The sequence below is a fragment of the Octopus sinensis genome, linkage group LG6 (genome assembly GCF_006345805.1).
Source record: "Octopus sinensis linkage group LG6, ASM634580v1, whole genome shotgun sequence".
Classification (NCBI taxonomy): domain Eukaryota; kingdom Metazoa; phylum Mollusca; class Cephalopoda; order Octopoda; family Octopodidae; genus Octopus; species Octopus sinensis.
The window spans coordinates 113934537-113962176 of record NC_043002.1 but is presented as its reverse complement, the minus strand read 5'-3'; the positions used below and the strand labels follow the sequence as shown (position 1 = coordinate 113962176).

Genomic DNA, 27640 nt, shown 5'->3' with positions numbered 1-27640 from the left:
CTGCCAGACTTACAGTAGACTGGTCAATACTGGCTGGTTTATTTCATTGGTACTAATGGCAAGCTATGAATATTAACACCAGGGACCAGTCCTGAATATCAACATTGGTTATTGATTTTAAGTAGAATGGTTGGAGCATGAAATTTGATATTCTATTCTCAGAATGACTGTATTTGACCAAGTAATTTTCTCTCTCCTCATTTGTCACATGAGATAAAAATATTAAAAAAAAGACAACCAAAAAAGAAACAAGAAAAAATTATGGTCACTGAGCTGAAATGTGTTTGCAGTGTTGAATGTATTGGCGAAATCAAACAGATTCATAGATTGATTGATTGACTGATAAATTTGCAACCATTAGTGTTAATAGAACTGAAAAATTATTGAAAAAAGATAACACGATTGTGTGGAAGAGATAATTCTACAGTGTGTGTTTCTGTGTGTGTGTAAAATATATAGTTAGTGCTTCATTTAAGTTGATAAAAGGCATTTAATTAGTTGTAGCAAATAAAGAAGATACTAATGAACTGTTTCAACACTCTAGATTAAAAATATTTAAACATAACAACCTTCATCGTTTATAATTATTTAACTTTTTCATCATTAAACTGCCTGGCATGGAAATAGTGCTCTTTGATCCAATCACCATACCTGTCTTTGATGACATATTAACATATATTGCATAGAATACCTTTACATTCAAAATTTTATCTCACCAACACTTGTAAATGAATTACTAATTGTCATAATCAAATTACTCAAATGTGTTGGTTGAAAATTCATTTATTTCATTTTCCTTGTTACTTTATGTCAAAGACAAACTTTAAAACAACGGCAGAAGTATTGAGTTTGAAGTTAGTTTTCAAAATTAATGATATCTCATATCTGATATGTAGTTGATATTTATTTGTATATGAGGTGAAGTATGAACATGCATTGTTGTCATTTAGTTCATGTCAGCTTAGTGTACCAATGACTACAAGATCCAGTATGTTCTTTTTTAAAAATTTTCATTCTTTTACTTGTTTCAGTCCTTTGACTGCAGCCATGCTGGAGCACTGCCTCAAAAGGTTTTAGTCGAAGAAATCAACACCAGGGCTTATTTTTTTTATGCCTAGTACTTATTCCGTTGGTCTCTTTTTCTGAACCACTAAGTTATGAGGACATAAACACACCAACACTGGTTGTCAGTCAGTGATGGGGGAAAACACACACACACACACAATGGGCTTCTTTCAGTTTCCATTTACCAAATCCACTCACAATGCTTTGGTCAGCTTCAGTTCACTGTAGAAGACACTTGCCCAGGGTGCCACACAGTGGGACTGGACCCAGAACCATGTGGTTTTGAAGCAAGCTTCTTACCACACAGCCATACCAAAGATAGTTATTTCTAGTAGATTAAACAATCACAATGAGGTTCCTGCTTTATCTTCTTGATAATAAATAGTTTTGACAGAGGATAAGGATAAAACTGGAGGATTAAAAATTTGAGTATTTTTGTGTTTTTGTTTTTCCAGTTCCTCATTTTATAGTGATTATGTTCACTCCACCACCGTTATCACCACTACCAGCATAATCATCATCACAACCACCACTATTATTATTATCATTACCACCATCACTAGGGTGATGCACATCAGAAAAATGCTTACAGGCATTTCTTCCAGCTCTTTATGTCCTGAGTTCAAATCCCGCTGAGGTCAACTTTACCTTTCATCCTTTCAGGGTTGGTAAAGTAAGTACCAGTCAAGTACTGGGATTGGTGTAATCGACTTATCATGACCCCTCAAAATTGCTGGCCTTGAGCCAAAATTAATAAGAATTATTATTACCACCACTACCATCTTGTTTTATCATCGTTTTCCACATTGGTTTTATGCCTGTTTTCCCTTGCTAGCATAATTTGGGCAGATCCATAGTACATCAACATCCTCTTCCAAAATCAGAATCCTTTGATGTATTTGATTATTAGAATCACCATCTTACATTTACCACTCTATTTTGCATCTTGTGTAATGATTGCTGACTATAGGACCTCTGAAAAGAATTTTATTAGGGGTATACAAAGTTTCTTTTAGGTCTCCTCTTTTGCGAATGCTAGTTTATAGCATATAGTCATTTACTTTTTTCAGTCTTTCAACTTTAGAAATGCTGGGACATTGCCTTGAAGGGCTTTGTTTTTAGTCAATTATATCGACCCCTTGTCATTGCAGAATACCACCATGCAAAGCGACAATGAGCTGGTCATGTCACAAGGTTCACAGACAGTTGGTGGACCTGTGCAGTTGTTGAGTGGTCCCCTTGCGAGCGGAAGAGACCACTCAGAAGACCTCCAGTCAGGTGCAAAGATGATTTTAAGACAAATATTTGGAACAGCATGGAGGAGAATGGTGAGAGCATGAAGGGAATGGACCAAATACTGTGGCCAGCGGAGCCAACTCAGAACTAGACAGCCTGGCTGATCCAAGTGATACTGACCCCAGTACTTCTTTCCCTTTTTTTTAAGTTTGATAATTATTTTATTGATTTTGTTGAACTGCTAAGTTACAGGACATAGAGCACAAAACAGTGTCAACACTGAGATCAAGACTGACATGTAAACAAACTCTTAAAACAAAAACAAAAACTGGCACTCTGTCGGTTATGATGAGTGTTCCAGTTGATCCGATCAATGGAATAGCCTGCTTGTGAAATCAATGTGCAAGAGGCTGAGCATTCCACAGTTCTCAGGGAGATTCAGCTTGACACAATGTGACAAGGCTGGTCCTTTAAAATATAAGTACCATACACACATATGGTGGGCTTCTGTCACTTTCATTCACAAGGCATTGGTTAGCCTAAAGATAAAGTTAAAAAACCCCAAAAAAACACACACTTGCCCAGGATGCCATGCAGTGAGACCAAATCAGAGATCTCATAGTTCTGAAGTAACCTTAGTAACCATTCCTCTATATTTGTATCTTATATTCCAATATTTCCTGAGATCTCAGGAAATTCTTGGGCCCAAGTACAGTGTATCACTTGAACCCCATTCTCTGACAGATTCATCATCATCATCATCATCATCATCATCATCATCATTTAGCATCCGCTTTCCATGCTAGCATGGGTTGGACAGTTCAACTGGGGTCTGGGAAGCCAGAAGGCTGCACCAGGCCCAGTTTGATCTGGCAATGTTTCTACGGCTAGCTGGCCTTCCTAACGCCAACCACTCCATGAGTGTAGTGGGTGCTTTTTATGTGCCACCAGCACGGGGGCCAGGCGAGGCTGGCAATGGCCACGAACGGATGGTGCTTTTTACGTGCCACCGGCACGAGAGTTTTAAATAGCATTATCATTTTAAATGTTTTCAATATATTATCTTTGTTTTATCTCTGTTTTTTTTTTGTATTCCTATTGATTTTGCAATACAAGATGAAATGTTAGCTGTGTTTATTCCCCTGTTCTTCACTTTACTAATACTAACTTTGATTTGGAAAACTTAACTCTGCTTGTGAGTTCCAAGTGAGAAGACTTGAATGAAAACAAATCTCATTAGATCATAGATTAAAGAAAATTGTCTATGTACATGTGCATGTGTGTGTTTGTGTGTGTGTGTACAGTATATACATATACATAGTATATGGTAGGTATGTCCAAACATTTATATGGGTGTATGTGTACAAACATACTTGTATGGGTTCATGTTCATAACACATAGATGCCTATGTATGCACATATGTGCTTGTTGATATACATTTATATATATATATGCACAAACATACTTTCAGAGAAACAAGCCATTAAGTTTTATAGACATTTTTTTAAATGCTGGTATGAGTTGGCTGGGTCTGTAGTTTTCTCTCTAACTCTCTCTCTCTATCTCATAGACGTACACATGTGCACACATGCACACACACACACACCACACACACACACACACACCACACACACACACACGTGCATGTATGTCTATGTGTAGCCCCCTTTCTTTATTTATTGGCTTTGTAATGCTTGAGTTCGCTGCAAAAATCAATAACTCACCAAGTGTCTGCCTGTAGAAATGGTAGCATTTAAAAAAAAGTGTTAAGTTAGAAAATTCTCTGAAACAGACCAAGGAACTTTTCCTGTGAAAATGATTAATTTGTAGTTTTGGCTTCATCGACACCCAACCGTATTCTTAATTACTTTTGATGTTTGTATTCACTTCACATTGTACAATATAGACATAAGAAGAGAATAGGTGTTTCATTCTTATTGTAAAATGTTGAAATCTAAAAACATTTACTGAAGTCCTGCAATAAATTTATTTTTGTTTAATATGGAGTTGTTTTTGAGTATCCTCAATAAACCATGTTTAAACACTCTTTGTTGTGAATAATTTTTATTATGGATGTGTCATGGAAGCTTTCAAGAATTGATACTAAACTTTGGTTTCCTAGTATTAAGTAGATGAAAATTAAATTTCTTCTGGCATAGGATGATTGTCTATTTGAAGTAATGTTCTATGAAGAGGCAAGTCGGTCATTCAAGTGAGTTAAAGTATTCAGAATTCAGTGAACTGCCTCATATACACTAATATATGCTGGCAGTAGATTTGAACTCAAAATATTTGAGCCTAATACCATATCTACCCAACTACTTGAATTGATCAGCTTGTCAACTGCAGCTGGGCCGTAAAACAGCCTGAAGTAAAACAAACATTTAGAAACACATCTAGATGTCTTGAACATCCTAATTATACAACTATAGAGTATGTTATTTTTTGTCTTGTTGCAGTTATTAGATTGTGGCCATGCTGGAGCATCACCTTGAGGAACTTCTAGTTGAACAAATCAACCCAAGTACTTTCTTTTTAAACAGGAACTTATTCCATCACCCCTCCCCCTCCTCTGCTGAATTGTCAGGTTGTGGGAAATAAACATACCAACACTGGTTGTCAAGTGGTGGTGGTGGTGGTGGTGGTGGGGACAAACGTACACACACGACAGGCTTCTTTCAGTTTCCATCCACCAAATCCACTCACAAGGCTTTGGTCAGCCCAAGGCTATAGTGGAAAACATCTGCTGTAAATGCCATGCAGTGGGACTGAACTTGGAACCTTGTGGTTGGGAAGCAGGCTTCTTACCACACAGTCACACCTGCACCCATGCCACACAACCACACCTACACCTATAGATTACTTTTACTATGTAGTCTTTTCATGTCTGATTGAAGTCTTTGATGGTAGTCACAGCAGAGACAGACAGACAGACGGGATGAACCTGATTCCTTAAAGTTTCATTGAAAATGGTCAGCAACCTTGCTCAGAATTTTTCTTTTTGTATATGTTTATGTATATTTCTATTGAAGTAGGTCTTAGAGAATTCAATTGCCATAACTCTTGGAGGATTCAGTTGGCTGTTGAATGTTGTTCAGTAATGAAATTATCAACTTTGTTGTTATAATAGGTCCAGGTCTGCCCTCATCAAGCACACCTGTAATCAAAGGTGTTCCAGCTTTCATCATTCCACTTTTCTCTTCTAAGACATAGTGTATCCAGGACTACATTATCCATTGTATCCTACTTTGTTTAAGATGGTAGATGTGATTTGGGAGAGATTTTGCTGCTATTTCTAACAAGTCACTAAGAAACCTCTCAATTTGGCTTGTAACAATTTTGTATATATCGACTGCTGCTATTTTATTTTACAGAGGATAAACAGCAGTTTAGGTAAAATATTGGACTTCTGATTAGTTTTCTTGTGTTTCTAAGGCCTTTTTTTTTTTATTTGTTTGATGGTTTTGAATTTTTTTCAGTATTAGGAATGAATAATAAAGCTCCTAAAAAAAAGTTGCCTGTAATAGATTAGTATACTTTTCAGTGGTAAATCTTGTCTCAGTGTTAAGAACTTGTTATATATGGATTCTTGAAGTTTGTGAAGGAATAACATTTTCCAAACTATTTATCATTGTATGTATGAGCACATCTATATACACATGCTTGTATGCATACACGTTATTTTTTAACTTTAATGTAGCGACCTCTGAATGTAGGAGATAATTAAAGTTACTTTATTTGTTTATAAACATAATTTCTATAATTTTGTGAATAAGACTGAAAAATGTACACTGTTCGAAACTTTGCCTTCAGCTCATCTGTTAATTATCAAAAAATATTCTACATATGATCAGCTTGTTTTTAGGTAGCCTGCTAACAAATGGTATACTGTTAGATGGCCTGCTAACAAATAGTATATTGTTCTTGGTACTGTTTTAGAAAGAATGTTGCCATAGATATGCTGTTAATTCTTTCTAGAGTATCATTAAAATGTCAGAACAAAACAAAAAAAGGGTGTATAAGGCAGATGAAATAAAAGATATTTTTTTCATTTCATTTTTGTTTTACAACTATAAACGAAGTTGTCCAGCAGCTAATTTTAAAGCTAGCCTTAGATATTCTTTGTTGCTTTCACTGAATAACTCTAGTTAGCTATATAGCAGAAGGGTAAGTGATTGAATGTTCAAAGGCAGACTTTTGTCTTCTGGAAACTATGTTGCATATTCTGCCTTTTTGCCATTAATGATAGAGATACAATAAATGTATATTGTATCTGTAGTAGATGCTAACAACAATGAATCTTGTTCATTATAACAGCCAGCTTTTTCGCAAACATCTCTTCATTCACTCTCCATCATTAAAATAGTAAAAACATGTTGGAAGAATAAGGCATTGTGTTATAAATATTCAACATTAATGTTGAATATATGGCCAGGCTGTGCTATCATGAAACATTTTGTTGAGTAAAAAGTATGATCATTACAATAGGCTTTTTAGGCTCTCTTTGATTAGGGAACTGGGATTGTTGAGCTAGAGAATTATGAAGAATAGTATACAAATATTGACAAGATGTGTAGCAGCCAAGGAAAATTGTATCTGAGACTTAGTCATAATTATTTTAACCCTTTAGCATTTAACCCTTTAGTATTTAAACCGGCCATATCCGGCCAAAATATTTAATCTGCTTTATGTTCAAACTGACTAGATCCAGGCTCTCACACCTACCCTACAATGTTATTCTACATTAAGTAATTACACCATCAAGATCTTGAAGATATGAGATAATGCATGAATAATTCAAATCAATGGAAATCAATAAGCATCATGTTTGATAGAATAATCTGAACACTAAAGGGTTAAACCAACCAAAAATATTCTACCTGTTTTATGTTCAAGCCGACCAGATCCAGCTTTTCAGCACACCCTACAATGTCATTCTAAGAATAAAACTATTACATCATCGAAATCTCAAAGTTGTGAGATAATGCATGGTTAATACCAAACAATATGAATAAATAAACAATACATTTAGCATAATAATCTGAATGCTAAAGGGTTAAAACTAATTGCTTGTGTTGCTAATGGTTCTCATAAACCATTAACAGCCTCACTTCTTTTTCCTAAAACACAGTTGACTTGAGTGACACCTAGGAAAGATGTAAAATTGGATATAAAGGGACATAGTTACACATAACAGCATATTTTGCCCATCACTGAATTGCTTCTACCAATCCGTTAATAAGGAGTTCTAATATAGACACAGTACTTCAAATTTGTGGCTAGGGACTGTATACTTTATTAGACCAACCTTAGCACTTGGCTGGTGTTTACTTATTTTAATGACACCAATTTAATGTAAAGCAAAACTGACCCCAGTATGATTTGAACTCAGAATATAAAGAGAAGTATCTGAAAACTGCAAGACATTTTATCTGCCAATCCACCAATTTTGCCATCTAGAGTCCTTTATAATAATAATTTTTAACATAAGGCCAGATATTGGCAATGGGTGAGGAGCAGTCAATTTTATCAATTCAATTTCTTAATAGTTTATTTTATAGATCCTATAAGGATGAAAATCAAAGTTGATCTTCCTGGGATTTGAGTTTAGATAGCAGAGGCATATAGCTAAACACTGCAAGGTTCATTTGATCTTCCTCTCTATTATGTCTGCCAGACACCTCAATAATAAGATTGATTGCCATAATGTTGCTTGACTCTTTAACAGTTAAATAAGCCATATCTGGCCCAAATATTCTACCTATTTTATGTTCAAACTGATCAGATCCAACCTTTACATCAACCCTACAATCTCATTCTAAAAATAAACAATTGCATCATTGAAATCTTGAGGTTACAAGATAATGCTTGATTAATTCAAAACAGTGTGAATAAATAAGCATTACATTTTGACAGAATCTTAATGCTAAAAGCTTAAATAAGGAGAAAATGTTGGAGAAAATAGAATGCTGGACATGATTCTTGACTGGGGAAATACATTGGTCTTGGCGGCATGAATCTGCTAAATGCCAGTAATATACTCATTTTCTATGATGAAATCACATAGTTTAGTCAAGAGAAATCAATATTAAAACATGATAAAATTATACATGGATTACTGTATGATATTTACATTTGACCCGAAGGCCAATAAGCTGGTTTTAGAAGTTAATAGTATGCAAGTAATTTGTGGTTCCTTTATTCACAGTCTCTCTCTGATTTTTTTTTTTGTCTTTTTAAGAGGAAAAACATTATCCTTTTATAACATCACGCCAGTTTAGTACCTGTCAGTGTATAAGGATTAACTTTTCTCTGATACTGTTGCTAATTAGGAGATAAAATAACGTGTTGGCTTCAAACTGGATAAGTCACTTCAGATTGCATGGTGAAACAACAATATATATACATATATAATATATATATATATATGTGTGTATATATTTAGGGAAAACAGACTATAATTATATAAGTCTTCTGATAAACACTAGCGTAGCCTAATTTATCGTTGAAAGTAAAGAAAAAAAATTAAAAAGAAAAATGCAATTAGGCCTTAGTTCCAGAAACGGAGTAATGTTATATTTTTTATAGTCATTATATTCTTTTTAAAATTTTAAATGGTATTTTATTCTGCCCTTTGATAGTTGTCTGTGAAATTGCTGTAATACAGAAATCAAAACAAATACAAATACAAAAAAAAAAAAGGAGGTTCAAGTAGCAGGAGAATATTTACATTTGCTTAATTAGTTTTTCCTGGTGAAAGATTTTAAATAATGGAATTTTCTTCAAGTGTTTTATTTGATGTTATTCAGCACCTGCCTTTTCAGAATGATGATACAAAAAATGGTCTGTAATAGTTTCTTTGATTTTTATTTCATGTATGTATGCATAGTACATGTACTTTTAGACTGTGTATGTAAATATTAAATGTGTGTGTATGTATGTATGTATATGTGCTTGTATTTATCATCATCATCATCATTTAGCGTCCGTTTTCCATGCTAGCATGGGTTGGATGGTTCAACTGGGGTCTGGGAAGCCAGAAGGCTGCACCCGGCCCAGTCTGATCTGGCAGTGTTTCTACGGCTGGATGCCCTTCCTAAACGTATTTATGTGTGTATATATATATTCATTCATATATCTGTAGGTTTATATTCGTGTGTGTGTGTATATATATAAATATATTTGTGTGCATGTATTTATGTGTATATATGTATATATATATATAGGTATGCATTTTTATTGTATATGTGGTGTGTGTGTATACACACACACACACATATATATCATCATTTAACATCCACTTTACATGCTGGCATGTGTTAGACAGTTTGACTGAAACTGGTAAACCAGAGAGCTGCATCAGGTTCCAGTCTGATTTTGGCTTGGCTTCTATGGTTAGATGTCCTTCCTACACCAGCCACTCCAAGAGTGTCGTGGGTGCCTTTTATATGTCATCAGCATTGGGCGCTTTCATGTGCCACTGGCATGGGTGCTTTTACATGTCACTGGCAGCGCTTCAATTTAGGTAGAAAGTTAGAGAAGTACATGTTATTTAACTCACACTTTCCAAGGTATTGCACCATTGCAGAAGATAATGAGTAATGGAAGTAGTTTGGGATGAAGAAGAAATGTAATTGAGAAAGTATGAGGGGACATAGTATGTGATCACACACACACACACACACACATTAATGTTTGCTTTTGTATCGAGTTATATATAAAAACAATTTAGCATAAAATTAAAGTATTACTCAGTGCTTCTTAGTATAAATATTTATAGAATTTTTATGGGGAAAAATTATGATGGTAATGAGTAAGCTAAAACTTCTAAGTGACTGTTTTGTTTGTATGTAGCTGAAGAAACTAGTAAAAGAATTGTGTGTGTCTGAATAGAAAGATAAGTGAACAAGGTAAATGGAGATGTTACTAAATTGAATAATGAGTATTCAAGTTGTTTGATCAGTTGAACTATTCATTGAATGATATTTATGTAAGTGGTTGTGTATTCCATAGATATTTGTACCCTTAGTATAGTTAACGTGCAGATCCAGTGTGTCCTATTGTGTGACATGCTAGCTCTTTGAATTATAAGTAGTGTCCATCCACTGAGCTTCTTGGTCAGTCTGAGGTTATGGCTATGGTTATTTGGCTGAGATGTCGTGTAGCAGGATTGAACCTACAGCTTCATAATTGCAAAGTAAATATTTTAATCATACAACCATTTACATTCACACTTATACTGATATTGTGACAGCATCTACATGGTGCTTGACCTACATCAGATCTTCTTCTAATTCTCCTCTATTGCCTAACGAAAATTATTAGAGTTATGGTTTCAACTAATACTGAATATTTTGTTTTTGTATTTTGCTTGCAAGATTTTTTTGTGTAACCAAGTGTTGTAACAGATTTTGCTGTATTTTGAGAGGGCTGTTATGCCAAGAATGAACACATGGATTGGGTCTATTGCTCTTTTTTATATTATTATTTGTCTACTAGCTAACCGTGAAGGCATGTAGCCTAGTGGTAAGGCTGTTGCACTCACAATGGCTAAATTGTGGGTTTGATTCCCCGACTGGGTGACACATTGTGTTCTGGAGCAGAACACTTCATTTCACTTTGCTCCTGTCCCTCTTTCAATCAGAGGGGTATGTTGGCTTGCACACCTAGCCAGTGGGGTGGCATCATTTGCAGGCTAAAACAATGCAAAAGCACATTGTGACCAATGATGTGTGACAAAGTCTGATAGCTTGGTCAGTTATGTGATTACATAACTAGTTAACCATGAAACCAAGCAACTTATTTGATTAATTTTTCAGTCAGTCAATCAATCATTCAGCAAGCATTGATGGAGTCCTTTCATTATCATTTGTGACCTGGAGTAGTGAAAGTATGTCATTGATGAGGTTGTGAATGACAATGAATAAACTCAGATGAACCTTACTGAATTTGATCAAACAATCAATTAGTTAATTGGTTTAATGTTTAACTAGTTGACTTATAGTCATATAAGAAATGAAGTAGAACCACTGTCTGTGTTTATTATTGACCCACCCAAGGTACAAAAAAAAAAAAAACTAACAGTGACTATATACCAAAAAAGAAAGAAAAAGAAAAGAGAGTCATTGTTAGATAAATTCTTGGTATTTTTGTCAGCAGAGGACTGAAGCTATGGTATTGCACAACACAAGCTTTTAAACCTATACAAAAGCCAAAATACTTGGCTACAACAACAATAATAAAAACAGGAAGAACCATTGTTATCTCCCCTCCCAGTAGCACAGGTCTGAAAAGAATAGATTTCTTTAATCCTTGCAGCCATGTTGGGTTACTGCTTTGGAGAGTTTAATGAAACAAATTGACTGAAGCATGTAGTTTTTTTTTTATGTCTGGTACTTATCAATCCCTTTTGTTGAACTGCTAAGTTATAAGAATATGAACAAACCAACATCAGTTATGAAGTGATGTAGGTACAAACATAAAGAGATGTACTTGACTCTGGATTCAGTCCCACTGCATGACACCTTGAGCAAGTGTCTTCTAGTATTGCTTTGAGCTGGTCAAACTCTTGTATGTGGATTTGGTACACTGAAGGAAGACTCTCTCTCTCTCTCTCTCTCTCTCTCTCTCTCTCTCTCTCTCTCTCTCTCTCTCTCTCTCTCACACACACACACACTCTCACACACATTGGTGTATTGATGTAAACAGGAAAAAATAGAACTCAAAATATGAGTATATTCTCTTTTATTCTCTTTTCTCTTTTACTTGTTTCAGTCATTTGACTGCGGCCATGCTGGAGCACCGCCCTTAGTCGAGCAAATCGACCCCAGGACTTATTCTTTGTAAGCCCAGTACTTATTCTATCGGTCTCTTTTGCCGAACCGCTAAGTAACGGGGACATAAACACACCAGCATCGGTTGTCAAGCAATGCTAGGGGGACAAACACAGACACACATATATATATATATACATATATACGACAGGCCTCTTTCAGTTTCCGTCTACCAAATCCACTCACAAGGCATTGGTCGGCCCGGGGCTATAGCAGAAGACACTTGCCCAAGATGCCACGCAGTGGGACTGAACCCAGAACCATGTGGTTGGTTAGCAAGCTACTTACCACACAGCCACTCCTACACATATATATGTATATTTTTTTTTATTATTTAGCAGAACAGATTGACCCAAGGTCCGAGAGTTTTGTGTGTGGACAAGTGCCAGTGCATAAAACTCTTGGATCTTGAGTCACTCTCTTACTTCTACTAAATACACACACACACACACATTTAAAACAGAACACATCCTTTGTGTTCTGTTTTCAATTTATGTTTGATATATTCTCTCACCCCTGCCACTATCTGGCATATACAGGTGCTTACACTTATCAGGTATTCACTCTAAACTTACAGTACCTATACACACACACACACACACGTAGTCTTTTATTGTTTTCAGTCATTGAACTGCAGCTCTGTTGGGGCACCGTTTTGAAGGGTTTCGTTGATCAAATTGATCCTGCTACTTATTTTCTAAGTCTGGTGCCTGATTAGTTTGTCCAACTGCTAAGTCACAGAGGACTGAAACACTTGTTGAGTGGTGGTGTTAGAGACAGAATCAAAAATGCACACAACACACAATGGTCTTTTTACAGTTCCTGTCTTATTCACTCACAAATCATTGATTGGCCTAGGGCTATAATAAAAGACACTCAAGGTACTTGCAGTAACCCAAAATAGCATGGTTATAAAGTGGACTTCTTAACCATTGAGCAGCGTCAGCATCTCTGTAAATTTCTCTTTCATTACAGTAAGAGCAATACATTTGTCAGTTTTATACTATTCTGTACTTAAAATGTATTCTAATATGATGCTTTTTTATATCCTTGTGGCTATGCAAACCCTCATTATTTCCATCAACACAAATATAACTTTTATTACAGACTTGTATTATTTGTCATGTTATATACATTATAACATTATTTGCCATATTATATAACATTTAATTCAATTTATTTCTGTAATATCAACAAGATAAATTTTTAAAAAGAAATATTTAAAGGGGGGAAAAACTATTTTCACTGGAAAAATAAATTGTGGTTTTTCCCAACAAAAATTGTTTCAATCAATATTTCTCAACTAAGGAGAGGTAGAAATATATTTTTACTTTTGAAATCTACAAATGTAGTCTGTTAAATTTAAACGTTTATTTTAGTCATTCAGCAATTAATTTTTAAAATTTCTTCTATGTGTTTATTAATTTTTAAATTGTTTACTGCAGTGTAAATATTTCTTAGAATTATGTGGGAAGCTTGCTTCTCAACCACATGGTTTCAGGTTCTGTCCCACTGCATGGCATCATGAGCAAGTATCCTCTATTATAGCCCTGGGCCAACCATAGCCTTGTGAGTGCATTTGATAGATGGAAACTGAAAGAAGCTGTGTGTGTGTGTGTGTGTTTGTGTTTGTCCTCTTGACCAATGGTGTTGGCTTGAATATATATATATATATATTTTTTTTTCTTATTTACTTGTTTCAGTCAATAGACTGTGGCAATGCTGGGGCACCATCTGAAAAGCTTTTGTCTTTACGTGCATTTATGCATTGTGTGATTGTTGACCTCATAACCTCAGTCACCTTTTTTATTATTATTCGTCAGACATATGTAAGAACTTTATCTTACGTAAGAGAGGAATAGATAGTATGATGGTACTGTGTGCTTAGTGTAAGCATTGTACAGGAATAATCATAGAGGCACTCATGAACTGCCGCCAAGGTAACAGTCTAAACTTAGTTGGTAGCTTGTTAGGTAGGTAATGTAATTAGTGTTTGGGAGTGGGTTTAGTTTTTAGCTTCAATTTGTCAATGCTGGCATTATTGGTTGTAGGTTTTCAATAGGCTGATCACTGGTTCACGAGCTGGCAGAAACGTTAGCACACCGGGCGAAATGCGTAGCCGTATTTCGTCTGCCGTTACGTTCTGGGTTCAAATTCCACCAAGGTCGACTTTGCCTTTCATCCTTTCGGGGTCGATTAAATTAAGTACCAGTTAAGCACTGGGGTCGATGTAATCGACTTAATCCCTTTGTCTGTCCTTGTTTGTCCCCTCTGTGTTTAGCCCCTTGTGGGTAGTAAAGAAATATATATATCAGCTGGCAAGATTGACAAGGGAGCATCTGCTTCTTAGGCCTTCATTCAAAGAGAACCAGGTTTTGGTTGACATATATTGGCAAAAAGTATATGCATACATGAATTATACACACTCACACACTTGTGCACGCACGTATACAGATAGGTGTGCAAATAAAAGAGCTCATTTCATGGAGATTAAATATTTTTATTACACACATGTGAGTGAGAACACTTTGAGATATTTTTGGTATCTAACATATGTCAGATACTGCGAGCGCTGCTTCTGATTGGTCAATCCATGGCGATGACCCGAGGTCACGGTGACAGCGCTGCTTCTGATTGGTCAATTCATGGTGATGACTCGAGGTCACGGTGACGGCACTACTTTTGTCATTCATAAGTTACAACTAAACGTGAAGAATTTAGTTATTGGGTTAATAAAATATGGTCGTTTATTCGTGTGTAATAAATAAAATACCAAACTCATTCCCTATGGATACCGTATTTATTACAACTCGTGGCTTGTAATAAATACAGTATCCATAGGGAATGAGTTTGGTATTCTCTATGTATCAACAATTTAGCTCGAATTTGCATTGCTGAAAGACACAGAGAGACAAAAAGCATTTTTGATCATTTGGATACTTCAGTACTAAGTAATGAGTTTGTGATAGCTTTTGAGTAAAGCTGATTGTGGGTGGATGATAAAGCTCATCCTCATTGGCCATTTCAGGTCACATGGTGAAATTATTGATTATACCATTGCATAATAGTTGTAAATGGATGTCACTGTCATACAAGCACTGTCATTCAATTTCAATATTCTGAGAAAACGTCTGGCAATGGGGAAATATTAGCTTGCTTGGAAACAAGGGTTGGTGACAGGAAAGGCATCCAGCTGTAGAAAACCTGCCTCAATAAACTCTGTGTGACCAATGCAAGCATGAAAGAATGAATGGTCATATGATGATGATGACGACGACATACTATCTGAATGTCATAAAAAAATGGAGCATTAGAGAAAGTGGCAGGTGTAATATTTCATTTTCTGTAAGATCATTAACCTGATATGCATTAATCCAAATATTTGGGAAAGACCAGTAAATAGTACTGTTTTGACTACAAGATCAATTGAGTTTTTCATCCTGACAGTATTGATAAAATTATACTCAGAATATACTTGATCTCACCAATTTACCATGCTTTTTCTCTTCTCTAAAGGACCTGCGGTCAAGAAGAGAAAAACTATAATATCATTATTGTCTCTTGATAAATTTCATTTTGTCATAATTTAATTTGTAAAATTAGTGAAAATAACTTGATTTATTAAAGACCAATCTTTGGCTTGAATACACATTAAATTGGCAGTTAATTGTGCAGTTGAATCAATTTGATTTCTATCTATTCCATTGGTTTTCATTCCCTATCTAATATAATATTTGTAAATATACAATTAAATGATTGTGGATATTTAAAAAGCACGATAATACATCTCAAATTATTTTAGCTATAAATTAGTCTTTTTATAATGTAAAATTCACTTCTTTATAGTTATTAGTTATATGTATCTATATTATTTTGGATGTTTTATTGATTTTGTTTTCCTTTTTGCCAAGCTTACACTAGCTTAATACCACCACCAGTACCACTACCACCGACATCATCATTTTAACGTCCACTTTTCTATGCTTGCATGGGTTGGATGACAAAACAGGCAACATTGCTTGTATGGCAGTGTTACTTGTTTATAACCATCAAGTGATGTCTGCACAAGGGTACACACACACACCCACTGAACTTCTTTTAGTTTCTGTCCACTAAATTCACTTAAATTTACATTGGTTAGCCTGTGGCTATAGTAGAAGACACTTGACCAAAGTGCCATGCTGAACCTGAGACCAAATGGTTCAGGATCGTCTCATAATTATTCTTTGCCTTAGCATCCTTTTTTTGTCTGCATTAGGCCGTTGCCAGCGCCGCCCTGACTGGCCTCGTGCCGGTGGCACGTAAAAAGCACCATCCGTTCATGGCCGTTGCCAGCCTCGCCTGGCCCCCGTGCCGGTGGCACGTAAAAAGCACCATCCGTCCGTGGCCGTTTTCCAGCTCCGTCTGGCACCTGTGCGGGTGGCACGTAAAAAGCACCATCCGTTCATGGCCGTTGCCAGCCTCGCCTGGCCCCCGTGCCGGTGGCACGTAAAAAGCACCATCCGTCCGTGGCCGCTTGCCAGCTCCGTCTGGCACCTGTGCGGGTGGCACATAAAAAGCACCCACTACACTCACGGAGTGGTTGGCGTTGGGAAGGGCATCCAGCCATAGAAACACTGCCAGATCAGACTGGGCCTGACGCAGCCTTCTGGCTTCACAGACCCCAGTTGAACTGTCCGACCCATGATAGCATGGAAAGCGGATGCTAAATGATGATGATGATGATTAAATTCAGTTGACTGGATCAGGTCAATTAATCCTGTTTATTCTCAACCTGTATCATCTTATCTCTTAATTCAGTTGCACTGAATGTTTATGGTCTGATGCTAATGATCATGATTCAGATTTATTTTTAGCCATTCTGTTAATTATCTCAGACAAGTTTGTCATATAGGCATAGTTGTGTGGTTCAACTGTTTCACAGCCATGTGATTCTCAGTTCAATTCTCTCTCTGCAACAACACTTTGGACAACTGTTTCTACTGTGGCATCGAGTTAGTAATTCCATGTGAAAGAAATTTGGTAGATGGAACTGAGAAATCGTCATCATTGTTGTCATGGCATTTGTTTTCTTTCTTTTCTCTGCTTTTTCCATGCTGGAATGGGGTTGGAAAAGATTACTTGAGGCAGTATTCTGTGGTCAGATACCCTTCCTGATGCCAACCCTTGTTTTAAAAACTTAGTACTTTATTCAGCTAGTCTTCACATATTGAAACTGCTGGGTGACCAGACATAAATGCCCATCGTCACTGCCCCCCAGTGGTGTCATCTTGAAAGCATGGAAACACACACACACACACACACTCTCTCTCTCTCTTATAAATAAATGGGCTTCCATACAGTTCCTGTCTACCAAATATTGCTCACATGACATTGGTCAACTCAAGACTATAGTAGAAGACACTTGCACAAAGTACCATCCTGCGTGGATATATTGCAGACTTGTTAACCGCTCAGTCGTATGTGAGTTTGTGTTGAGTTGCATACTTTTATGTCAAAAGCTAACTGAACTGTTTGTTTGATAGAAATCCATGAAATAATTACCAGAGGGAAATAAGTAACGGGGTTGATATGATCGATTGATAAATAACAGAAAAAGCATTAAACAGCCTTGAAAGTAGTGTTCTAGTACAGTGACTAAAAAAAGAATAAATGATACAAACATTAGGTGTGGCTCTGTGGTAGGAAGCTTGCTTCTCAACCAGATAGTAGAAAGCACCTTGAGCAAGTGTGCTTTCTACTATAGTCTCAGGCCAACCAAAGGATTTGGTAGATGGAGACTGTGTTTGTCCCCCACCACTGTTTGACAAACTGGTGTTGGTTTGTTTACATCCCTGTAACATAGCAGTTTGGAAAAAGAGACTGATATAATAAATACCAGGTTTCAAAGAAAAAAGTATTGGGGGTCATTTCATTTGACTAAAAGTTCTTCAAGGCGGTGCCCTAGTATGGATGCAATCTTACGACTGAAACAGATAAAAGATAAAAGATTAGCCTTGTGTATACAACAACCAATGTCAGTTAATAATATATAGTCCCTTCTTAAGGTGGCAAGCTGGCAGAATAGTTAGCATGCTTAGCAGCATTTTGTCTGTCTGCATGCTTTGAGTTCAATTTCCGCCAAGGTTGACTTTGCCTTTCATCCTTTTAGGGTCGATAAAATAAGTACCAATTGAACAGTGGGATGGATGTAATCGACTTATCCCCTTCCCCCCAAATTACTGGCCTTGTACCAAAATTTGAAACCAATATCTAGTCCCTTTATTAATATGTCCTCAGTTTGAACATCTGTAGGGGTAAGAGATATGTGGTCAGAGGTGGAAGTTTTAAAAATTCTGTTAAGGAAACATTGTGAAAAGGAAAGTAATTGGTATGTTTGGTAGGAAGTGGAGGGGAGGCGGTTTGATGAAACCACTACTCAGGTTGTTTCTCTACAATTCTGACATAGACATTGTATACTATTCTATACAATTCTGACATGCACATCATATGATCTATGTGTGGAGGCGCAATGGCCCAGTGGTTAGGGCAGCGGACTCGCGGTCATAGGATCGCGGTTTCGATTCCCAGACCGGGTGTTGTGAGTGTTTATTGAGCGAAAACACCTAAAAGCTCCACGAGGCTCCGGCAGGGGGTGGTGATCCCTGCTGTACTCTTTCACCACAACTTTCTCTCACTCTTACTTCCTGTTTCTATTGTGCCTGTATTTAGAAGGGCCGGCCTTGTCACTCTCTGTGTCACGCTGAATATCCCCGAGAACTGCGTTAAGGGTGCACGTGTCTGTGGAGTGCTCAGCCACTTACACGTTAATTTCACGAGCAGGCTGTTCCGTTGATTCGGATCAACTGGAACCCTCGTCGTCGTAACCGACGGAGTGCTTCCTATGATCTATGTGGTGAATTTGCAGAGTCGTTAGAGCTGGCTCTTGGCATTTTTAGTCCAAATCCTGCTTTGGCCAACTTTAGCCTTTTTCCACCTTTTTGGGTTGATAGAGTGCTTGTCAAATACTGGCATCAATTTCCTTCATTCTTTCTCTCTTATCACATGATCTATATTCTTGTGACTTGTGCGTCATGTGATATACACTTCTGAAGTGATCTCAGTCCTTGCCATTACCAGTCATCATCAACATTTAATGTCCATTTTCCAGGCTTGGCAGGAACTGGCAAGGCCAGGGGCTAAACCAGGTTCCTTAGTCTGTTTTGGTTTGGTTTCCACAGCTGGACTGATAATCCTTTTATCATTAATAGAAACAACAAGAGTTCCTTAAACTTCTTCCATGATAGACACTATTGCACTGCTTAGTTCACCTATTAAATTACATCACATAGATATTACAACCTATTTGCTCTTATTGAAACTATTACTATTTCCATCAACATCACTACTTTTGACAAGCATCAGAATAAACTATACTCATTTATTTAAAGCTATTCAAACTCTTCCTGTGTATGGGTTGCATTTAGTGTTGATTTCCTGTTGACCTGCTTGAAATTATCCTACACTTCCTATCTTTACATTGATTCTAGTGTCTCCAAAAAACTAAATTCTTAGTTACATCTCCTCATAATTGAGCAGCGTGCCTTCCTCAATGTAATTGTGTTTTTGTAATACTATTATCTTGGCTATTTATATTCAGTTAGACTACAAACACTCATAGTTTGATTTGTACTCTAATATCAGACACCCTTAAAATTTTCATTAAAGCCGACTGAGATGAATAAATAAAATTGTTGAGTTGAGGAGCAGATGGAGTTTCTACACCTTAATCACTCAGACAGGATAGTTACAGTTGATCATAGATGACATGGGACTAAATAGCAACAACAACAACTTATGATAGACCATTATTTTTCATAAGGGAAGATTTATGTCTAGACCTTAAAAACTCAGGAGTCGTAGAGTTAAGTGCTGGCTCTTAGAGTTTCCCATGAAGTGAAATGAAAATTTTGTAATTCAATATTCAGTAATTTGTAAAATAATACAGATACATATTTTATTACAAGTTGCTGTCTCCAACCATAAGGGCTTTGTTTTTTATTTCACTGTGTTGGCATAGCTAGTGGTGAAGAAGCTTTTTAACCATGTTGTCTTGGGTTCAGTCCTGCTGTGCAGCAACTTGGGTGAGTGTCTTCTGCTATAGCCTCAGGCTGACCAAAGCTTTGTGAGTGGAACAGATTTATAGAAACTGAAAGAAACACGGGGGTTGATGTAATTGATTGGTCCCTTCCCCACAGATTTCAGGCCTTGTGTCTGGAAATTGTAGTTAAGATACCCGTGCCAGTGACACGTTAAAAGCACCGTCTGAACGTGGCAGATGGCAGCACTGCCTGACTCGCGTCTGTGTCGGTGACACATAAAAGCACCCACTACACTCATGGAGTGGTTGGCGTTAGGAATGGCATCCAGCTGTAGAAACACTGCCAGATCAGACTGGAGCCTGGTGCAGCCTCCTGGCTTCCCAGACCCCAGTCGAACCGTCCAACCCATGCTAGCATGGAAAACGGACGTTAAATGAAGATGATGATTATTATTATAATCATTATTTGAACTGGCAGAATCATCAGCATGCCAGGCAAAATGCTTATTGACATTTCGTCTGTCTTTGTCTTGAGTTCAAATTCTGCCAAGGTTGACTTTGCCCTTCATTCTTTTGGGGTTGATGTCTTTGACTTGTGCCCTCCTCCAAAATTTCAGGCTTTGTACCTGTAGTAGAAAGCGAGCTGGCAGAATTGTTAGCATGCTGGACAAAATGCATAGCTGTATTTTGTCCATCACTACGTTCTGAGTTCAAATTCCACCAAGGTCGACTTTGTCATTCATTCTTTTGGGGTTGATAAAATAAGTACCAATTGAACACTGGGATTGATGTTATTGACTCATCCCCACCTCCTCCAAGCTACCCTTGTGGCAAAAATTTAAGATAATAATAATAATAATAATAATAATAATAATTATTATTATTGTTATAGAGGAAAGTAGGGCAGTGAGTGAACTGGCAGAATTATTCAAGTATTAGACAAAATGCCTTGCAGTATTTGTTTTGCCACTGAGATCAACTTGTCCATTCATTTTCCAAAGTTGATAAAGTACCAGTCAAGAAATTAAAGAAGCCCATTGTGTGTGTGTGTGTGTCTTGTCTATATGTCACATGGTGTTAGTAATCAAGTATCATGGTTATCCAGGCAAGGTTGTTTGTTTCTAGTCTTCTGTGAAAAACATGTCTGGCCATAGGGAAATGTTATCTTGCTTGGAAATGGGTAAAGGTTAGCAACAGGAAGGGCATTTGGCTGCAGAAAATCTGCCTCAAAAAATTTCATCTGATCCATGCAAGCAATGAAAACTGGGCTTTGAATGATGACGACGATGATGATGGTTATTATAAAGGTGTGAGCAGAAAATTTCACCGTGGAAGAATGAGATCTCAAATGAGAATTTGATGATGTGAAAATTAACAAGTAGTTCATTTATAAGACAGACAAGATATAGATTATGAAGCTCTTGGAGTGAGGTTCTTGCATTAACTGAAGAAATTAGAGAAGCAAATGAGAAATTTAACACACAGTACATAGGATGACTGAATCTTTTAAACAAAAACTTTTATAACTGAGTCTGTTCCATCTCGTTAAGCAGCTAATTATTATAGATATTGATGTTGATTTAAGCTTTTCATTACTACATTTCTGTTGAATTGCACTACTTTGGTTTCAATTAATTTTGAAATTAATGAAGAATTTAATAAAAGACCAGGCAGGACAAGTGAGTCCAGCCCACTTATGCATGCCTTTCCTCCCTTGGACACAAAGACCTGTTGAGGCAAGCGAAGTCGATATCAAACCTCATCCGACGACAGGCACCTATGCCAACCCCCTTTGCTTGCGAAGACCTGTTGGGGCAAGTGAAATCGAAATCGAAATCGGAATCGAAATTGAACCAATCCTATGAGTGGCACCCGGCAGATGCCAGGACCCCTGGACTGGTGGCACGTAAAAAGCACCATCCGAATCGTGGCCGATGCCTGTGCCGCCTCGACTGGCTTCCGTGCCGGTGGCACGTAAAATGCACCAATCCGACCATGGCTGTTGCCAGCCTCGCCTGGCACCTGTGCAGGTGGCACGTAAAAAGCACCCACTACACTCACGAAGTGGTTCGCGTCAGGAAGGGCATCCAGCTGTAGAAACACTGCCAGATAAGACTGGAGCCTGGTGCAGCCTTCTGGCTTCCCAGATCCCTGGTCGAACCGTCCAACCCATGTTAGCATGGAGAACGGACGTTAAACGATGATGATGATGATGAACTTTTGTTATTAAGCTGGTGTTTGGAACATAAAAGAACATGAAATTTCAACGGAAGGTTTTAATTTCAATCAGTTTAAAACTAGAGGTTTTCATCATAGAAAATCTTGTATTAGGTAATCTCAAGTCAGTTGGTACCTCTTTTACTCTTTTACTTGTTTCAGTCATTTGACGGCAGCCATGCTGGAGCACCACCTTTAGTTGAGCAAATCGACCCCAGGACTTATTCTTTGTAAGCCTAGTACTTATTTTATCGGTCTCTTTTGCTGATCTGCTAAGGTACAGGGATGTAAACACACCAGCATCGGTTGTCAAGCAATGTTGGGTGGACAAAAACAAACACATAAACACACACACATACATACATATATATACACGACGGGCTTCTTTCGGTTTCCGTCTACCAAGTCCTCTCACAAGGCTTTGGTCGGCCCGAGGCTATAGCAGAAGACACTTGCCCAAGGTGCCATGCAGTGGGAATGAACCTGGAACCATGTGGTTGGTAAGCAAACTACTTACCACACAGCCAATTCTACACCTAAAAGCCAAATGGGTTAAACATGTAACCAATAGAGGTAATAGATTTAAAGTTCACAATTTTTTGCCATCTTCCTATTTGCCATACATGAGTTGGGTCTGTAATATAGCAATTCTCAAATTGTATCAGTTCTGCATCATTTCTCCTATGGCAGCCAATGTTATCAAGTTTTTTATAAGTCTTCTTTAGTCTCTTTGTACTATAAGTACATTCCAACATCAACTCCTGACACACATTCATCAGAGTAACTTTGCTTCCTCCAGCTTGCTTGACCTATAAATAATAGTTTACAATTGTATTTCATGGTTGACTGGTTTATTTTAGAAAACACCCAACTATAAGAGCAATTGCTCCCACAAAATCCATCATACCACAAGAAAAATTGACTACTAGGATTGGTGGCATACTGGTAGTTTACTACCCAGCAGTTTGAATTATTTTCTAAGATATTGAGTATTTTGTATTCAAATGGATATCAAGCAAAGGAGTTGAGTAGAGAGTTTTTTCAATGTGGAAGTTGTCATATATTATTTGTGATTGATGAAATAGTTGAATGTAGTGGTCTTAACGTATGTTGCAATATAAAGAGTGGTTTAGTGATATTAATGATGAGGCTTTCTAAAATATTTGAGTCTATATAGACATGAAATAGCTCTATGTGATGTTACTTCACTTGGGTTGTGTATGAGCTCTAGAATTGTAATTTTGCAAAGTTTTCAAATTCAAAGAATTGGACAATATTACTAGAGTTTGTTATTTAGTCCCAGATCAGCCCTGATTAAGCAGCCCTATAATTAAAGACACCCCAGCTGTGACCATCCCAACTTTTTGTACATCTGTGACAACACTTGGTCTTATTTTATTTTCATGGTGTAGGGGTGTCATTTTAAAAATAAACACTCACATCATCAAAATATCAAAACTAGAAGATAATGCATGATTAATTCAAAACAATATGAATAAATAAGTATTGCATTTGACAGAGTAATCTGAATGCAAAAGGGTTAAAAAAGGAAATAATCATTGAAATTTAGTGACAATGTAACAATGGTTTCAAAATTTGGCACAAAGCCAACAATTTTAGTGGGTACTTATTTTATTGACTTTGAAAGGATGAGACAGAGTATACCATAGCAGAATTTGAACTCAAAACATAAAGAACTAGGGAAAATGCTGCTAAGCATATTTTCTGGCATGCTAATGATTCTGCCTGCTCATTACTTTAATGGTAATCTAATAAGAGACGGCGGCGAGCTGGCAGAAACGTTAGCACACCGGGCGAAATGCTTAGCGGTATTTCGTCTGCCAATACGTTGTGAGTTCAAATTCCGCCGAGGTCAACTTTGCCTTTCATCCTTTCGGGGTCGATTAAATAAGTACCAGTTGCGTACTGGGGTCGATATAATCGACTTAATCCGTTTGTCTGTCCTTGTTTGTCCTCTCTGTGTTTAGCCCCTTGTGGGTAGTAAAGAAATAGGTAATTTAATAAAAGACATTTTATTACATATCAGAAATTTCTTCCTGTCATACAAAATGTTACCAGATCTTTGTACTGTTTGTATGGTCACAACTATCTGGAAGACTGCTAGCATAAGAAAATATTAAAAGAAGCAATTACAAGGACAAGAAATTATGATATAAGACACAATCTTTAAACTGATGAAAAATAAACTCAAAATCAGTGGAAAATATTTTGAAATTATTTTCAAAACCTGCAATGAAAACTAAGTTTGTTTATTAACCAACTGTTTGGAGATTGTAAACATAGGAATATTGATGTGGAGATGAGTTTCATTGTGAAATAATAAGAGAACATGAGAGTGATCAATAATGATTGCTTCAACATGACTGTTAAAAAAACTTCTCCGTAGGTTTGGATAAAGCTTATGACTCAGTGGGATTAAGCTAATGAGATTAATTTTCATCTGAATAGGACTGGGAATATTGCCTCTTCTAAAAGTATTCTGGTGTGAAATACAGTGTAATGTATGTTGTAAACATCATTTCACAATGCATGTGTTAGTAGTAGTATACTTTAATCATACCTTTACTCAAATATAATAATAGTGTTGAATGATGATACATGCTCTTCAAATGTCCAAAACAAAGTCTGGTGCTGAGATGAATATCTATTTAAGAAACTCAACTTTATGCTTAGAGAGGATTTAGTTTTAGTCATCCTATCAAATCTCAACTGAGGAGGACTAATTAGACTGAAACATGTATGTGGATTTCACTTGTTGACTTTAAAAACCAGATTCGTTTTAATCTGCATTGTCTATATTATTGCTTAAAAAAATTCCCTCACCTAATCCTAATAGAGTTTTTATATCACTTGTGTGGTTTTAGATTTTAAACATCGTAGGGAATTTTTGTCTGCAAATAGTTTGCATAATCTCAAATGGCCAATTTTTCAGCTCACAATATTATATGTATGAGACTTTACTGCATTTATAAAAAACATAACACATCTCATCAGAAATGCTTCAATAAATTTAGACTTCAGTTGCAATCAACACTTGTACTATTGATATTGGCTGCCCTACACATCATCAACATCTTCGCATACTACAAGATTCATATACACAACATTTGCAAAATATCAAAAATATTCATAGCAGGACAGCCTGATTAACAAAACAGAAAGTAAAGGAGGAGTTCATGAAGTTAAAACAGCAGAATTATTGATTTTGTTTGTGTGGTTGTTTCTTTTCAATAGTGATTCTATTTGTATGAATGTTCATGTGATTAATGCAACCAGTCTGTTCAAATGTCTTCAAGTAGGACTTAAAAAGCTGAATAGAAATCCTGGTTAATGTATGCTTTGAACAGCAATTCAAATGAAGCAGATGTGTTTATTTATTTATTTATTTTCTCTAAATAATCAGTAGAATTATACAAGTACCTTAGTACTTTTTGAATGAGAAGTATCATTTGATGTAATGATAAATTTTTGTTATAAAGTAAACTCTGGGAGACTTTGAGAATTCATCAAACTTAAACATTATATATATAACAAAATCTTTACTGATTTGAAGACTACAAAACTATTCAGAAAGCTGACTTTAATTTTTATCATATTAACCCTTTCATTACCAACCCGGCTGAAACCGGCTCTGACCCTGCAGTATAAATGTCTTGTTTTCATTAGTTCTGAATTAAAATCTTCCACCAAACCTTAGTCACAATTTATGTTCCTAACACTAGCTTAATGATAGCTAAGTTATTTTACTAAATTCTTTGTTATATTTAAAGTAATTGGAAGAAACTCAGAGTATCTGAAAATAAATACAGTAACGAAAGGGTTAAGTGCAGGTATGGTGCTGTAGTAAGAAGATTACTTCCTCACTCTTTGGTTCTAGGTTTAGTCCAACTGTGGGCAAGTGTCTTTTATTTCTTTATTGCCTACAAAGGGCTAAACATATAGGGGACAAACATGGACAGACAAAGGGATTAAGTCGATTACATCGATCCCAGTGCTTAACTGGTACTTTATTTATCGACCCCGAAAGGATGAAAGGCAAAGTCGACCTCAGCGGAATTTGAACTCAGAACGTAACAGCTAAGCATTTCGCCCGGTGTGCTAACGATTCTGCCAGCTCGCTGCCTTGGGCAAGTGTCTTTTATGGCTCCAGGCTGACCAAAGCCTTGTGAGTAAATCTGGTAAATGGGAACAAAGGAAGCCTGTCACACACACATACACACGCGCACGTGTCTGAGTTGGTGTCCCCCTGTTCTGACATTGTGTGATTGTTGTAAACAGGTACTACCATCATATGGGCATCATCCTGTATTTCCAATCTTCCATGAAAACACATGCAGCTATGATGAAATATTACCTTCCGTGGAAACAGGTGAGAGCTGCTGACAGAAAGGGTTGTAAAAGCTCAGGTCCAACACATTCTGTCTGGCCCATGCAAGCATTGAAAAGAGGACGTTAAAGCCATGATGATGATGATGACGAAAGTTTCAGCTTAACATTGTAATTGACATAGCATTATTATTCAGCCAGGATTAGTTGTAAAGTTAATTTGGGATTTCACACCAAATCCACAGACAATAGATTTACAGTTTAAGGCAAATTAAGATCCTAAAAATAACTATGAATAATTTTCATTATGTGATTATTGTTAATACAGTTGATTAACTGATAAACATATGAGCATGTAGATTTGGAAGTGTGTGTGTGTGTACATACTCAAGGGTGTGCTGGGAAGTTCCTGGTTTTGGGTAAGAGAAAATACGAGAAGATCAGTTATGATTTTATTCAACATAATCCCCTCTCAGATTCACACACTTATTGCAGTGGTCCTTCAGTTTTTCTAAACCCTGTAAAAGAACTCGGAAAAATTGTATGCCTGTTTTCCCTAGCTACCATAGGTTAGTTGAATATGTTATTCTGCCAGCTTGCTACCATATATTTGCTTTCAGTATTAATCTACAACATTTCAAACTAAATCATGTGGCTTTGAGTTCAATCCTCATGCATGACACTTTGGCCAAGTGTGTTCTGCTGCAGCCCCAGAAATTGTGTGCAATTGATAATGTATGTGCATGTGTTTGTGTGTGTGTGTGTATATTCTTTTATTCTTTTACTTGTTTCAGTCATTTGACTGAAGCCATGCTGGAGCACTGCCTTTAGTCGAGCAAATTAACCCTGGGACTTATTCTT

At 36.7% G+C, this 27640-nt stretch overlaps 1 protein-coding gene across 4 annotated transcripts in view; it reads left to right on the top strand.

The window, feature by feature from the left end:
• LOC115213419 (pleckstrin homology domain-containing family F member 2) overlaps nt 1–27640 on the top strand; it is a 212289-nt gene that overhangs the window by 66370 nt on the left and 118279 nt on the right. The window contains exon 1 of one of the 4 annotated variants that reach the window (XM_029782382.2): nt 8791–9145. The exons of the other annotated variants lie outside the window; for them this stretch is intronic. Within the exon in view, the coding sequence (XP_029638242.1) occupies nt 9073–9145 (73 nt within the window). The 5' untranslated portion in view covers nt 8791–9072. Of the gene's footprint in view, nt 1–8790; nt 9146–27640 lie in introns of those variants that run through there. 4 annotated transcript variants of the gene reach the window in all.